General features: G+C 46.0%; 1 protein-coding gene across 4 annotated transcripts in view; it reads right to left on the minus strand.

Moving 5' to 3' along the window:
• Positions 1–838: 838 nt before the first annotated feature.
• LOC139560674 (zinc finger E-box-binding homeobox 1-like) overlaps positions 839–15,752 on the minus strand; it is a 97,718-nt gene continuing 82,804 nt past the window's right edge. For 3 of the 4 annotated variants that reach the window (XM_071377675.1, XM_071377678.1, XM_071377677.1), the window contains exons 3-9: positions 13,315–13,500; positions 12,951–13,162; positions 10,705–10,822; positions 9,657–10,126; positions 7,896–9,365; positions 6,624–6,807; positions 839–4,147 (exon numbers count right to left, since the gene is read on the minus strand). In XM_071377675.1, coding sequence (XP_071233776.1) covers positions 3,231–4,147; positions 6,624–6,807; positions 7,896–9,365; positions 9,657–10,126; positions 10,705–10,822; positions 12,951–13,162; positions 13,315–13,500 — 3,557 coding nt within the window. In that variant the 3' untranslated portion in view covers positions 839–3,230. The remainder of the gene's footprint in view (positions 4,148–6,623; positions 6,808–7,895; positions 9,366–9,656; positions 10,127–10,704; positions 10,823–12,950; positions 13,163–13,314; positions 13,501–15,752) is intronic. The other variant, XM_071377676.1, reaches the window with a different exon arrangement.

Genomic DNA, 15,752 nt, shown 5'->3' on the forward strand with positions numbered 1-15,752 from the left:
GGAGGCCTACAAACCTGACTCAGTTACACCAGCTCTGGCAGGAGGAATGGGCCAAAATTCACCCAACTTATTGTGGGAAGCTTGTGGAAGTCTACCCAAAACGTTTGATAAACAATTTAAAGGCAATGCTACCAAATACTAACTGAGTGTATGTAAACTTCTGACCCACTGGGAATGTGATGAAAGAAATAACAGCTGAAATAAATCATTCTCTCTACTATTATTCTAACATTTCGCATTCTTAAAATAAAGTGGTGATCCTAACTGACCTAAGACAGGGAATTTTTACTAGGATTAAATGTCAGGAATTGTGAAAAACTGAGTTTAAATGTATTTGGCTAAGGTGTACGTAAACTTCCGACTTCAACTGTATATTGTAATGATTTTTAAAAATATGTTATACTAATTGCTTAGAGAGATTTTTGTTTAACAAGTAATAATTATTTCTCAAAGACGGTCAAAAGTATTGGCACCCCTGTTTTCAATATCTTTCAATACTTCACATTGCAAGGCACTGAGCCTTGTCCTAAAATGTTTTATGAGATTGGAAAAAAACATTGGGAGGGATCTTAGACCATTCCTCCATAAAGAATTTTGTTTACATTTGTTGGATGACATAAATGTATTTATTTGGCGTTGAAATAAAGATGTATAAGCAGAAAATAACCCCATACCTAATGTAAAATATGGTTGTGGGTCCTCTAGCAACGACAAGCATCAATCACTACATCAACCATTGTCTCCTGACTCCCACTAAGAACTAAAGAGCAAGTATACGATATATTACAGATGAATTAAACATTGTTACATAAAAATAAAGATCATCCAATCTCAGAAATGCTTTCTTGTATTTTATTGTGATGTTGGGGTCATAAAAAAAACAACTATAAAAACAAAGATTAAACAGGAAATGTATAAAACAAAGTGTAGCCTCTGACATATAACAGTACAATGTAACAAATTGGCACAAAACTGAAAGAAAAAGAGTATGTTGACAAAAAAAAAGGAAGTTACGTATATATCTTCATAACAACAGCGAGGACTCATGCATTTAGTCACACAGTTAGTTTTCAGTAGCTTCACATCAAATTAGGGACAGGTCAGTCTAACCAACTAGTCTGATGATGGATGCACATGGAACACTTTCCATTTCTCTCTTCATTTGTATCTTTTGTTCTTCCCCCCCCCAGCTTAAACAGACATCATGTTAACGTAATACTTCAGGTTGTTTTTTTTTTAATTAACAACCTTCATGACTCCTAGAGCTGTACTTCAGACCGCTCTGGATTCATTGACCTTCAAATCATTTTTCATACTAAAATATATTATTATTGTATCAATTCAAACTACAGTATTGTACACTACAATGTGTGTAATAAATAACCATAAAGAAATATAAAAATAAGACACATAAATAGAAAAAGTCCTCTAAAAACTAAATAGGTACACTTTCATCAGTGAAAAGGGTTCTAATACTGCCATTGTTGAAAATGCACACATACATTTTTTTTTACTAAAGCCAAACTGAAAAAAGAATTAAGTAACACTGTTAGGTAAAATCAACTGAAAAACGTCATAAAACACAGGGACCATATTCACTAACATTTGTTACCTGAAGTGAGGGTTAGTTTGCCACCATTTAAAAAAAAACAAGTGCACTCAACTAATAATGGCTGACTCTCCAACACAGGAAAATCCCCTTAAATACAGTAAAAACCTTTCCTATCCATCTTATTCTCTTTGTCACTTTTTGTTCACACACACATGAAAGATTCCTTATTCATGCTATTGTCCGCGTCCCGAATGGCCACTTCTTCCCTACATAGTATAGTACTTATAGTGCACCAATAGGGAATATGGTGCCATTTGGGATGAAGCCCTCTTTAACAAAAAATGTGTCCAAGCAAGTAAACAAACATTATTCAATATGGGCCTTGCGCAGATTGAAAGATGTACTGGCTACATCCGTGAAGTCAAAATAACACTGTTCAATGGCACTTACAGCACACAGGACTGGTCTTGCATAAGGCTGGAGGCATTGGGGTGGGGTACAATGCAGAACTGCCCCCCTCCTGCTTCATATGACCCTATAACACTGATGATCATTGATTAACAACTAACCAAACCTAAGACAAGGGGTATGTCCCAATAATCGAACCTTTCTCCAAACGTGTGCACTTGTTCTCTTCCCTTCATGGATTTGAAAGGAAATGACTGGTATACAAAATATGATGGAAACGTCTTCCAGTTTAGCCCATGCCGACACCAATCCAATGCTTTTCAATTTGTGGGGAGTAGTAAACAAGTGCACACTTCAGGAAGGAGAGATTATTGGGACGCGACCAAAGGAGGAGCATGGTAAGAATGCTGGATTTGAAGTTGTGACACCTTCCCTGATAGGACAGTTTGGTTATGGCGCCAGATGCCACATCATCATCCCCACCCTCTCACCCCTCCCCTAGCCTGGTCCCAGATCTGTTTGTGCCCATCGCCAATTCCATTGCTGTCCTTGACAAGCCAAACATGGCAAGCCAATGAGTGACAAGGAGTTAACATGATAGAACAAACAAGACTGGCACTCAGGCTAACCCCCTCCCACCCAAACCCCAGAATCCTCTTTACTTCTTAAGGCTGACAATCCAACTTAAAACAAAATGCTATGCTAAGGTTAGCTAACATAAAGAAGATCTATAGCTAGTGTGTACATAATCATACTAAAGGGCGAACAACACATCATGAGGCATGTTTTATCCATAGGTAAACCAGGAATACTGTAGTGCAGATGTTTTGTTTTTTTAGAACTCAATAAAATACTGATTTTAGCAAACACCGTCATTTGGCAATAAAAAGGTATAGAAATGTGTCTTCAACTGTACAGGTTAAAAGGTTCAAACATGAGCTGCAAAATTAGTAATAACACTGACAAACAGAAATGACCTGGGATCGGATGTCTCACTCTCAGTAACAAATGTCCATGGGTGTTTTTTTTCTTCCTTCTTTTAAAATGTATAATACTTCTATAAACAAGGTCTAAGTAACACTGATTTTCCCCCCCACAAATAAAAGTCACTTATTTTTTGTCTAGTTCAGGCACACCTGGGTTTGAACACAGTAGTGGACCGACAGCACAGCATCAACATGGCAGCCACGTTCCTTTTGTTTCTTCCTTTGACAACAAGACAATATTTTCCTGTCCTGCTATTTGACATTTTCAACACAAAATGTATTTTTCATTCACTGTTCATCTTGTTTTCCTCTGTTTCTTTCTGTCCATTTTCTAATGTATCTGTAATGTTCTCCTTGTCCACATGCGGTTCTTTGTCCTCTGTTTCCTTAGCTTTCTCTGTTACCACAGTTTCCGTCTCTGCCACGCCTTCCTCCCCCTCCCCATCTCCCATCACTTGTACCTCCATCTCCTCCTCCTCCTCATACACATCCTTCTCCTGCTGTACAGACTCCTCTCTGCTCTCTTCCTCTCTCCTCCATTCCTCCTCCTCCTGGTGTGCCTCCTCCTCTCTCCTCCCTTCTTCCTCCTCCTCCTCTCTTCTCCCTTCCTCCTCTTCCTCACACACCTGCTCCTGCTGTACAGACTTCTCTTCCTCTCTCCTCCCTTCCTCCTCCTCTTCCTGCTGTCCCTCCTCCTCTTCCTGCTGTGCCTCCTCCTCTCTGCTCCCTTCTTCCTCCTCCTCTTGCCTCTCCTCTCCAAACTCCTCCACCTCGTAGATCTCACCGTCTTCGCCGTCCTCGCCCACCTGCACCACCCGTATGTCGTCCATGCTCATGGCTTCCATGCCTTCCTCCTCTCCTTCCTCTTCCTCCAGCTCCTCCTCACTCTCCCTCTCGTCTGAGTCCAGTTGGGAGGGAGGGGAGGTGGGCCGGCTGTCTGACTGCTGCTCCTCTGCTCGGGGGCTCGTTTCGGGGGTCATCCTGAGCCGACGCCCCACCTGATGATCTCCTTGGGGCTCCTTCTTGCAGTATGAGTATCGGTGGTTCATGTGCTGGGAGTAGGAGCCCGAGTGGGAGAAACACTTGCCACACTTGTCACACCGGTAGGGCTTCTCTCCGGAGTGCAGACGCGTGTGCTCTATCAAGTGGTGCTTGTGTTTGAAGGCTTTGTTGCAGATGCCACACTCGTGTGGACGTTTTCCTGTAAAACGGAAGAGAAGAAGAGTGGATTACTTTAGTGTCCAATGTACATGGATGTTGAACAGACACTTTATTTAAAACCCTCTGAAAGGACACACAGCCACATACTGAGTTTGGGTTGGAAAAGTTGGAGAGAGAAACAGACTTTCGAACTCAACCAACCTCTCCATTAAACACACCACAGATGTCTGCTGAACCCTGTAAAAAATATATATTTTGGGGGTGACCCATTACTCTTGATTTGCTCTCTGTGTGGTGTGTGTGTGTGTGTGTGTGTGTGTGTGTGTGTGTGTGTGTGTGTGTGTGTGTGTGTGTGTGTGTGTGTGTGTGTGTGTGTGTGTGCCTTGCTTTTACCATTACATCAGGTCTGTCACTGTCTACATTACACTGACCTGCCTGTAGACTTACTACCTGTGAAACCAACAGCATTTGTTATGGAAACAGTATCATAACACAAACCCTCACAATTAAATATGCTGAACAAAAATATAAATGCAACAATTTCAATGATTTTACTGAGTGACAGTTCATATAAGAAAATCAGTCAATTTCAATAAATTCATTAGGCCCTAATCTATGGATTTCACATGACTGGGCAAGGGCACAGCCATGGGTGGGCTTGGGAGGGCATAGGCCTATCCACTGGGGAGCCAGGCCCAGCCAATCAGAATGAGTTTTTCAACAGAAAAGGGCTTTACTAGAGACAGAAATACTCCTCAGTTTCAACAGCTATCCGCGTGGCTTGTCTCAGACCATCCCGCCGGTGAAGAAGCCGGATGTGGAAGTCCTGGTTACACGTTGTCTGCGGTTGTGAGGCCGGTTGGACGTACTACCAAATTCTCTAAAACGAAGTTGGAGGCGGCTTATGGTAGAGAAATTAACATAAAATTCTCTGTCAACAGCTCTGGTAGACATTCCTGCAGTCAGCATGCCAATTGCACGCTCCCTCAAAACTTGAGACATCTGTAGCATTGTGTTGTGTGACAAAACTGCACATTTTAGAGTGGCCTTTCAAGCGCAAGGTGCACCTGTGTAATGATCATTCCGTTTAATCAGCTTCTTGATATGCCACACCTATCAGGTGGATGGCTCACTAAGAGGGATGTAAACAAATTTGTGCACAAAGTTGGAGAGAAATACACTCTTTGAGCATATGGAAGATTTCTGGGATATTTTATTTCAGCTCATGAAACATGGGACCAACACTTTACATGTTGCGTTTATATTTTTGTCCAGCATAAAACACTTCAGAATATTCCCCCAAAAGGATTCCAGCAGGTCTGTTGCATAGGAATATTTTTCAGTAAAATAAACAAACATCTTAGGGGGAATGGAGATCAAGCTAGCTGCCAAATGCTGAAATGTTCAAATATTCTGCTTGACCGGTCCCCTAGAAGCCCTGGTTAAAAGTAGTGCACTATAAAGGGTTCAACTGGGCCCATCCAACGGGGCCGTTAATTTGGACACTGCCTGCCAGGCCAGGATTGCTTCCCAAATGGCACCCTATTTCCTATATGGACCCAGGTCAAAAGTTGTTCACTTCATAGGGGATATGGGGCCATTTGGGAAGCAGACCCAGGCTTCACAATGCCACTGGCTATGTGTGGTCTGAGAGTAGTGCAGTCATGGCTGGACCAGACCAACACCCACCTGCCCTCTCAGAATAGAATGGAGCACGGCTAATTGTAAACAGACCCTGTGTCCCAAATGGCACCCTATTCTCCTATGGGCCCTGGTCAAAAGTAGTGCACTACATTTGCACTACATGGGTGCCATTTGGGATGCACCCGGAGCCTTTTTTGCCAAATCCAAATCGAATCAAAGTGCTGGAGCCAGTAGTTACGCGTGCATCGCATAGGAAATAATTCACGTGTGTTTTAGGAGGACATTAGGTGGTTTAAAGATGCACCACACAGAAAAATCGCTCCTCCATTTCCTGGTTGCAAAAATTCAAATAGTTTGCCTAATTTCAGTTAACGTGACAAAACAAGCAGTTATTGGGTAGAATCTGTACCATCTAAACCGCTGTGAAATATATTTCCCACAACCCAAAATATTGTATTTTCAGCTGTTTGAAGCTGGTGTACAGAACCGAAAGTCAAAGACACCAAAATGTTAAATACCAGCTTCAGGGAAGAACCATTGGTTTACCATATGACAGTAACAGGTAAAATAAACACCTTGGTGTTTTAAATGCCTGTCAATGCTTTCCACGTTCTTCATATCATGCAAGAAGTGAAGTGATGTCGCGTAGCACAGACGAGAAGGAATGGCATAGGCCGGGCAGCACTCATTAAAAAGTAAAGAATTATCAGAGTAGGAGTGCTGATCTGAGATCAGGTTCCCACCTTGTCTGTATAATCTTAATCATCGTGATCGAAAAAGGCAAAGCTGATCCTAAATCCACACTCCTACTCTGAGATGCTTTATACGGCCCCTGACCCAATGGACCCGCAACCGCCGGGCATATGTTGTACCTGTGTGTTCGTATTTATGCCTGAGCAGGGAGCTGCTCTTCTGGAAGATCTTGTCACACAGGTCACAGGCGTACATGCCGCTCTCCAGCCGGCGCATCTTCCTCTGCGGAGGTGCTGAGTCCGAGTCGTTCTGCTCCTCGACCGCCGACACGCTCTCCGAACTGGTGTCAGCCTTCTCCTCCTCCTCAAAGTAAAAGAGAGATGCTTTCATCATTTATCATTATTATCAAGTATTTCACTTATTACGCTTTTCATTGCATAAACATTTCCCCAGTGCTTAAAAAGCAAAATAATTATAATGCAAAATCCGAAATCTGTTCTAATGTGACATTGCTATTACTGTATAATCATGCAAGACTAGACCATAAAAGCAGCAGTATGTAAAACACAATGTTTCCACTGTCAAAGGGCTTTGTGTCAGTTCTAGTGAGCCAGCAGGAGTACTTAGAGAGATCTCTCTGCCAGACCTGTCTGCCAGACACTGACAGACGTGGGTTTTCAGACAGACACTGCGCTGTGAGCCGCTCACATGTATAAACATGCAAGGATTCATTCTGCTAGTCTTTCTTTACACACGCACGCACACACACACACACACACCATCCCCTGACTCCTACAGGAAGAATCCAACTCAACTCCAGGCTGCGGCAGATAGATCTGTCTGCTGTCATGCACGCACAGAGTATTAGGTAACTTCACCTGGTACATACATCATCCAGCTCAGGGAAGCCTGGAGGGAGCCCAAACCATTCAGCCAGGACTGCTTTCATTTTTCCACAGGCAGGCGGAGAGCGTTCCAAATTGCATCCTATTCCCTATATCGTGCACTACTTTTGACCAGAGCACTATGGGCCCTGGCCAAAAGTTCTACACTATATAGGGAACAGGGTACCAATTGAGACGCAGCCTTACTTCTTGGTGCTGGGTTATTCAGGCTAGTCAGTAAAACTGCAGGAAACTAAGGGAAACTCACAGTGCATTCCTTCCACTGTGTTCTTCTGCTCGGCTCTTCAACTGAATCAATGTGTGCTGTTAGACATAACACTCTCCTCTGCTGGTGTCTGTACAGTGTGTGTGTGTGTGTGTGTGTGTGTGTGTGTGTGTGTGTGTGTGTGTGTGTGTGTGTGTGTGTGTGGTATCCCTCTCCTTCACTGATTGATTTTCCCCTAATAGTAACGAATAACCATCTGTGTGTCCCATCTACTGTATATCTTCCTATTGTCTCATCTCACACATTTCAAAACATTCTGAATAGCTTGCTCACAAACCAACCTGGCAGCCGTTGAGTATGACAGTCTTCTGGGCTCCGTCGGCCCCAGTGGCGTTGCTGCATGCTTTAGTGGTGTATGTGTAGGTAAGCTGGGGGATGAGGATAGTCCGTTTGGTGGTGCCAGTGGAGATGGCCCTGAGACAGGGCACGCCGCTGCCCTGGTTGGTGATGGCTACTAGCTGGGTGGTCATGATATTAACCGGGCTGGAGGTGGCCATCTGCGATGGGGAAGTGACGTAGATGGTGTTGGTGGTTCCCTGAGCCTGGAGCTGGGTTTGGAACCCTGGGAGCTGGGCCTGGAGCTGGGCCTGGAGCTGGGGTTGGAGCTGCGCCTGGAGCTGGGCCTGGAGCTGGGACTGGAGCTGGGGCGTTTCCTTCTTCAAACAGGTGAGGTTGAGGGGTTGCTCCTGGGGGACATGGGGGACCTGGGGCTCTGATTGGGGCTGCCTGGGCAGGGACAGGTCCAGGGGAAGATCTTGAGACTCGCCCTCCGAGTCCTCCTCCGTTTTCACGATGACCTGGCCACTGGAGGAGAGGTTTAGTGGTGAGGGAGCCGAGGCTGAGACCAAGGGGGAGGCGGAGGTCGAGGCAGGGGAACTGTTGGGAGGTTGGGAAGACGATGTCTCCTGGGTTTGGGCCGAGGCGAGTTGCTCCTCTGTCTGCTCGCCGCTCTTCTCTTGGGCCGCCTGGGTCTCTGTGCTAGGACCTGTTGAAGGTAGAGGGGAAGAGGAACCAGGCGGCTCGGCAGTAGTCTGACCGGACTGCATCTTCTCAAACCATTTCTTGACTATGTCCACGGGCAAGCTGACGTTGTCGGAGATCTTGGCCAGCTCTTCCTCGGTGGGCTCTGCGTTTAAGGCAAAGTAGGCCTTGAGGAGGGAGAGCAGGTTCTTCAGAGGGGGCTGGCCTGGTGTTATCCCTGCTTCTGCCAGCAGGGCGGCGATAGAGGGGTCCAGGGGGCTGCCGTCGCCCCCCTCCCCATTGGTAGGTTTACAGTGCTGGAGCATGTGCAAAGCATCCAAACCACCAGGACAGTCATCACACAGCAGACATGTTGTCTTGCCTGTCTGGGCCTTTGGTGTTTCACCCTCCTTACTCTGCTCTGCCTCGGCCCGAGCCTCGTCTTTCTCCATCTCCTTCTCAGACTCAGAGTCGGGCTGCTCGGTCTTGATGATGCTGAGGGCCTGGGTGAGTTTCTCTGTTACTTTGGAGGCTGGCTGTGTGTTTGTGGTGGTGGGGGCAGGGGGAGGTTCCTTCTTGAGGAGCTGAGGTGCGCTGGGCTGTTGGGCCAAGCTGGGCTCCAGGGTGTAGTTAATAATGATCTTGGTGGTTCCGTCTTGGTCCACGAAGCCAGGGAGGCTGATGGCTGAGATGACCTGCTGCCCAGCCTGCCCCACCACCCCCTGCTTGGACGTCACCAGCCCGTTGGCCGTCCCCAGCACCTGGCGAAACACGTTCCCATCCATGGCCACCTTGGAAAAAAAGAGGACCACAATGGAAATAAGTAACCTTTTTTTGTGCTATCCTTGATGAGTAGTGTTACTAAAGCTTATTGTTAAAATGTGTAAAAGTCACTGGGATGATAGACACACCAACAGCGAGGTTAACAAATGACCACAACATCAAGAGGCACCATACAATAGCTAGATTTGGTCATTTCTGACCACAAGGGGCCCTTTAAACCTTTTAGTAATTATAACATAATCATTTTAAATGCACGGTTGAATTCTGTTTTTAAATCGCCAAATAATTACAAATCAAACCTTGAGTACGTTCTGCAGGTCGCTGAGATTAATACTGATAGGAGACATCAAACCAACGGTGGGCAGTACCACCGCTTGGACCATGCCCTGTGGCAGCGCCGTGCCCTGGGATACGGCCATGCCACCGGTAAACACTGTCCCGTTAGTCCCTGCTGCCCCGTTGGGCCCCACCGCTACCGGCTTGTACTCATATTCCACCGGCTCTGATTTGATCTGGTTGACGGGGAGCTGCTCCTGAAGGGGCTTGCCATCTGTCTTCTCCCCCCGGAGGAGCAGTCGGGTAGGAGCTACGGGGGCAGTGCCAGAAAGCTGGTTCTGGGTGGTGGGGGTCTGGGAGGCCTTCATGACTGGTCGGGGGGTACCGTTGACAGGCACCATGCCAACACACTTCTTACTGCTGATGTGGGAGCTGTAGGACCCCGAGTGGGAAAACCTCTTCTTACAGTTGGGGCACTCGTATGGCTTCTCTCCTGAGAGAAATGTGTAAAATAAGAAGAATAGAGTAATCAAATAAAGCTACTTCCAGGAAATCTGAAAACATACGTTTTGTGTCCCAAATGGCACCCTATTCCCTATATAGTGCACTATGTTTGACACCTATGGGCTCTGGTCAGAAGTAGTGCACTACCTGGGGAATAGGGTCCCATTTGGGATGCAGATGCACCTATTATTAACAAACAGGCTGAGGTAATGGAAGCCAACAGCAACAGAATTATGACACATTGGCCAGAAGCACAGATTCAATAATTATCATAATCAAGAATCAGAAATTATAGAGCTGCATATTATAAACATATCAAAGGAAATGGTTAGTTAGATACATCTGGACCAGCAGTGCTGTGAATATATTGGTGAGTCACTAGGATTCTGTCCCAAATGACACCTTCTTCCCTATAGCGCACTACCTTTGACCAGGACTGTGTCCCAAATGGCCAATAGGGCTCTGGTCAAAATTAGTGCACCATAGGATAGCATTTGGGACTTAACCATGTGAGTCATCCCATGTGTGTGTTGCCATGGTGACCAAGGTGTTGCCAGTATTACTCACCGCTGTGAATACGTAGGTGCTCCTTCAGGTGGTGCTTGTATTTAAAAGCCTTGGAACACTCTGTACACATGAACTTCCTATTCCCCCCTGTTGTTGCCGTGGTTTGGGGCATGTGGCGCTAGCAGACAGACAGAAGGACAGACAGGGGTGAGTGAGGACACTCTCCAGTCAACGGGTACAGCGTAGTTCATTTTTTTGCATCCCAAACAGCACCCTATTCCCTATGCAGTACACTACTTTTGACTAGGGTTCTGGACTCTGGTCAAAAGTAGTGCAAAGTAGTGCGGTATATAGGGAATAGTATGCCATTTGGGCACATTTCTGACCAGAAAAAATAATGCACTATATAGGGAATAGGGTTCTATTTGAGACGCATATTTAGTTTGCATCTGTGTCAGCAGACAGTGATAAAAACAGTGTTGAGATAAGACAGAATTGTGATTCGTAATGCAAAACAGAAATCCATAAAGTTAATTTATTCAACAGGAGCAGATAAACATCCAGGAATTTTTATAATATACAGTATCAGTCAAAAGTTTGGACACACCTACTCATTCAACGGTTTTTCTTTATTTTTTTACTATTTTCTACATCAAAACTATGAAATAACACATATGGAATCATGTAGTAACCAAAAAAGTGTCATACAAATCAAAATACATTTTATATTTTATATTCTTCAAAGTAGCCACCCTTTGCCTTGATGACAGCTTTACACACTCTTGGAATTTTCTCAACCAGCTTCACCTGGAATGCTTTTCCAACAGTCTTGAAGAAGTTCCCACATATGCTGAGCACTTGTTGGCTGCTTTTCCTTCACTCTGCGGTCCAACTCATCCCTAACCACCTCAACTGGGTTGAGGTCGGGTGATTGTGGAGGCCAGGTCATTTGATGCAGCACTCCATCACTCTCCTTCTTGGTCAAATAGCCCTTACACAGCCTGGAGGTGTGTTGTGTCGTTGTCCTGTTGAAAAACAAATGATATTCCCACTAAGCCGAAACCAGATGGAATGGCGTATCGCTGCAGAATGCTGTGGTAGCCATGCTGGTCAAGTGTGCCTTAAATTCTAAATAAATCACAGGCAATGTCACCAACAAAGCACCATCACACCTCCTTCTGCATGCTTCACGGTGGGAACCACACATGCGGAGATCATCCGTTCACCTAGTCTGCGTGTCACAAAAGACACAGCGGTTGGAAACCAAAATCTAAAATTTGGACTCATCAGACCAAAGGACAGATTTCCACCGGTCTAATAACTATTGCTCGTGTTTCTTGGCCCAAGCAAGTCTCTTCTTCTTATTGGTGTCCTTTAGTAGTGGTTTCTTTGCAGCAATTCGACCATGAAGGCCTGATTCACGCAGTCTCCTCTGAACAGTTGATGTTGAGATGTTTCTGTTACTTGAACTCTGTGAAGCATTTATTTGGGCTGCAATTTCTGAGGCTGGTAACTCTAATGAACTTATCCTCTGCAGCAGAGGTAACTTTGGGTCTTCCTTTCCTGTGGCGGTCCTCATGAGAGCCAGTTTCATCATAGAACTTGATGGTTTTTGCGACTGCACTTGAAGAAACTTTAAAAGTTCTTGAAATTTTCCGGATTGACTGACCTTTATGTCCTAAAGTAATGATGAACTGTCGTTTCTCTCTGCATATTTGAGCTGTTCTTGCCATAATATTGACTTGGTATTTTACCAAATAGGGTTATCTTCTGTTTACCCCCCTACCTTAATGCTCGAACGCATTAAGAAGGAAAGAAATTCCACAAATGAACTTTTAACACACCTGTTAATTGAAATGCAGTCCAGGTGATTACCTCATGAAGCTGGTTGAGAGAATACCAAGAGTGGCTACTTTGAAGAATATAAAATATATTTTTATTTGTTTAACCATTTTTTGGTTACTACATGATTCCATATGTGTTATTTCATAGTTTTGGTGTCTTCACTATTATTCTACAATGTAGAAAATAGTACAATTAAAGAAAAACCCTGGAATAGCTGTGTCCAAACTTTTGACTGGTACTGTATATCAAGTGGGAGGACTGACCACTTCATGGTATATTAATGACAGGCAGGCTGTGAGGGGGAGCGAGCTCAAGCAATTACAGAATTAGTGTTGCAAAAGTCTGGTAACTGTCCCAAAACACACATGTTTTCCAGAAATCCCGTACACACACACACACACACACACACGCACACGCACACGCACACGCACACACACAAACCAACATGTTGGTTGTGGTACCTGTACAGGTTCCTTGTGTTGAGTCTTGTGTTGGGTCATATGACGGTCCAGCTGTGTGCGGTAGGCGAAGGTGTAGCTGCACTGGGAGCAGCTGAAGTTGTCCTCGCTCTTCTCGTGGCGCAGCTTGATGTGCTCCTTCAGGGCGGTGCAGCGCTTGTAGCCCCGCGAGCAGTACGGGCAGGTCAGGAGCTGGGAAAGAGCGTCTGGCGTGCCTGTGTATATAGATAGAGAGAAGGAAAATACATTAAACACAGAAGACCACGTTTTTATGTGCCAAATCACTGAAAAGCTCTGCTATCTCTCTGAAGATAGCGTCATTATGAGTAGAAAAATAATGTACGAGTTTTACGGTGCAGTGATGTACCATTCTCGTCTGGGACCCTTCTCTCAGCCATGCTCTTCTGCTCGTCCTCTGGAGCTTCGGGGTAGATGACCGCTGTATCCCCCTGCTGTAGCATCTCCTCTACCAGGGCATCTTTACCCCCCTCCTCCTCCTCCCCCTCTTCCCCTTCCTCCTCATCCTCCTCTTCAGAGCCACAGTCCTCCTTCACTGCAAAACAGAAACACATGGATACGTGGTTTATTATATCATGAAGCTATTGCAGGTTCAGGTTGTTAAGTATGTCTTGTGGCTCTCTCAAACATTTGTATCTACAAGGAACTCTTTGCATATAACCATAATCTGTTGACAGGTTAATGTGGACTAAAACGTCACTGCAAAATATGAGGGTCCTAAAATCATTTCTGATCTAGTCTGTAGATTGTGATTCATTTATTCCATGAGAGAATAGTTCTCCCTTCTCCCTCTGTGTGACTAGTCTCTCAGATAACCACAGTATTGTGGGACCAGTCTTCCAGACCGTGTGCAGTGTGACAGCGGACAGCTGGAGGGCGCCTCAGGGCCTCTGTAACCTCAACCAGCCTTCAACCAGCTCTCCCTTCACACGGTATAGCCATGACTGCAGTACAGCGCAAGACCCTGGGCCATCTCTCTCTCTCTCTCTCTCTCTCACATATTACTCACAAACAAACAGACAAACAGCACGTTGGATTTCAATTACACCCGAGAACAGTGTCTAAAAGAAGAACAATTCCAACCGTGACCTGAAAATAATGTAAAATGAAAACATGCATATACCAAGTTGATGTAGGCCTATGCCTTACTAATATTGAACAAAGTGAAAGTGTGAAAGGTTAACCATAACCACATATTAGTGTAAAACTCACTGCTCCATGCCTTCACAATGACTGACTCTTTCCATCTAATAAGGTGGCACGAGAGCCCTACAAGCTGACGAAGGCTGTCATCGAAACACGTCCGTTTGACCTCTGCTGCTGCTAAAGAACATAAAATACTATTCCAGTGAGTGCAGGTTTTCCTTTTCTCTGGCCCAGGTCAGGAAGGTCTGCCTGCCATTAGAGTTAGTAGGACTGCCTGTTGGACATCCACACTGAGACCTACACCGGCAGCACCCTTCCCTCCACTCCTCCCCTCACTTCTTTGTCTCCTTTTTTCTTCTCCAGTGACTCCTTCTCTCCTCCTCCTCTCCTTTATCCTCTCCTCCTCTCCTTCTCACGCCACTCCAAGAGGAAAACACCCCACTAAACCTTCCTTCCCAGCCCCACTAACACCTCACTAAACCTTCCTTCCCAGCCCCACTAACACCCCACTAAACCTTCCTCCCCAGCCCCACTAACACCCCACTAAACCTTCCTTCCCAGCCCCACTAATACCCCACTAAACCTTCCTTCCCAGCCCCACTAACACAGCCCCACTAACACCCCACTAAACCTTCCTTCCCAGCCCCACTAACACCCCACTAAAACTTCCTTCCCAGCCCCACTAACACCCCACTAAAACTTCCTTCCCAGCCCCACTAACACCCCACTAAACTTTCCTTCCCAGCCCCACTAATACCCCACTAAACCTTCCTTCCCAGCCCCACTAACACCCCACTAAACTTTCCTTCCCAGCCCCACTAACACTCCACTAAACCTTCCTCCCCAGCCCCACTAACACCCCACTAAACCTTCCTTCCCAGCTCCACTAACACCCCACTAAACCTTCCTTCCCAGCCCCACTAACACCCCACTAAACTTTCCTTCCCAGCCCCACTAAACCTTCCTTCCCAGGCCCACTAGCCCCCCACTAAACCTTCCTTCCCAGCCCCACTAACACTCCACTAAACCTTCCTTCCCAGCCCCACTAAACCTTCCTTCCCAGCCCCACTAACCCCCCACTAAACCTTCCTTCCCAGCCCCACTAAACTTTCCTTCCCAGCCCCACTAACACCCCACTAAACCTTCCTTCCCAGCCCCACTAACCCCCCACTAAACCTTCCTCCCCAGCCCACTAACACCCCACTAAACCTTCCTTCCCAGCCCCACTAACACCCCACTAAACCTTCCTTCCCAGCCCCACTAACACAGCCCCACTAACACCTCACTAAACCTTCCTTCCCAGCCCCACTAACACCCCACTAAACCTTCCTTCCCAGCCCCACTAACACCCCACTAAACCATCCTTCCCAGCCCCACTAACACCCCACTAAACCATCCTTCCCAGCCCCACTAACACTCCACTAAACCTTCCTCCCCAGCCCCACTAAACCTTCCTTCCCAGCCCCACTAACACCCCACTAAACCATCCTTCCCAGCCCCACTAACACCCCACTAAACCTTCCTTCCCAGCCCCACTAACACCCCACTAAACCATCCTTCCCAGCCCCACTAACACCCCACTAAACCATCCTTCCCAGCCCCACTAACACCCCACTAAACTTTCCTTCCCAGCCCCACTAT

The sequence above is a fragment of the Salvelinus alpinus genome, chromosome 30 (genome assembly GCF_045679555.1).
Source record: "Salvelinus alpinus chromosome 30, SLU_Salpinus.1, whole genome shotgun sequence".
Taxonomy (NCBI): domain Eukaryota; kingdom Metazoa; phylum Chordata; class Actinopteri; order Salmoniformes; family Salmonidae; genus Salvelinus; species Salvelinus alpinus.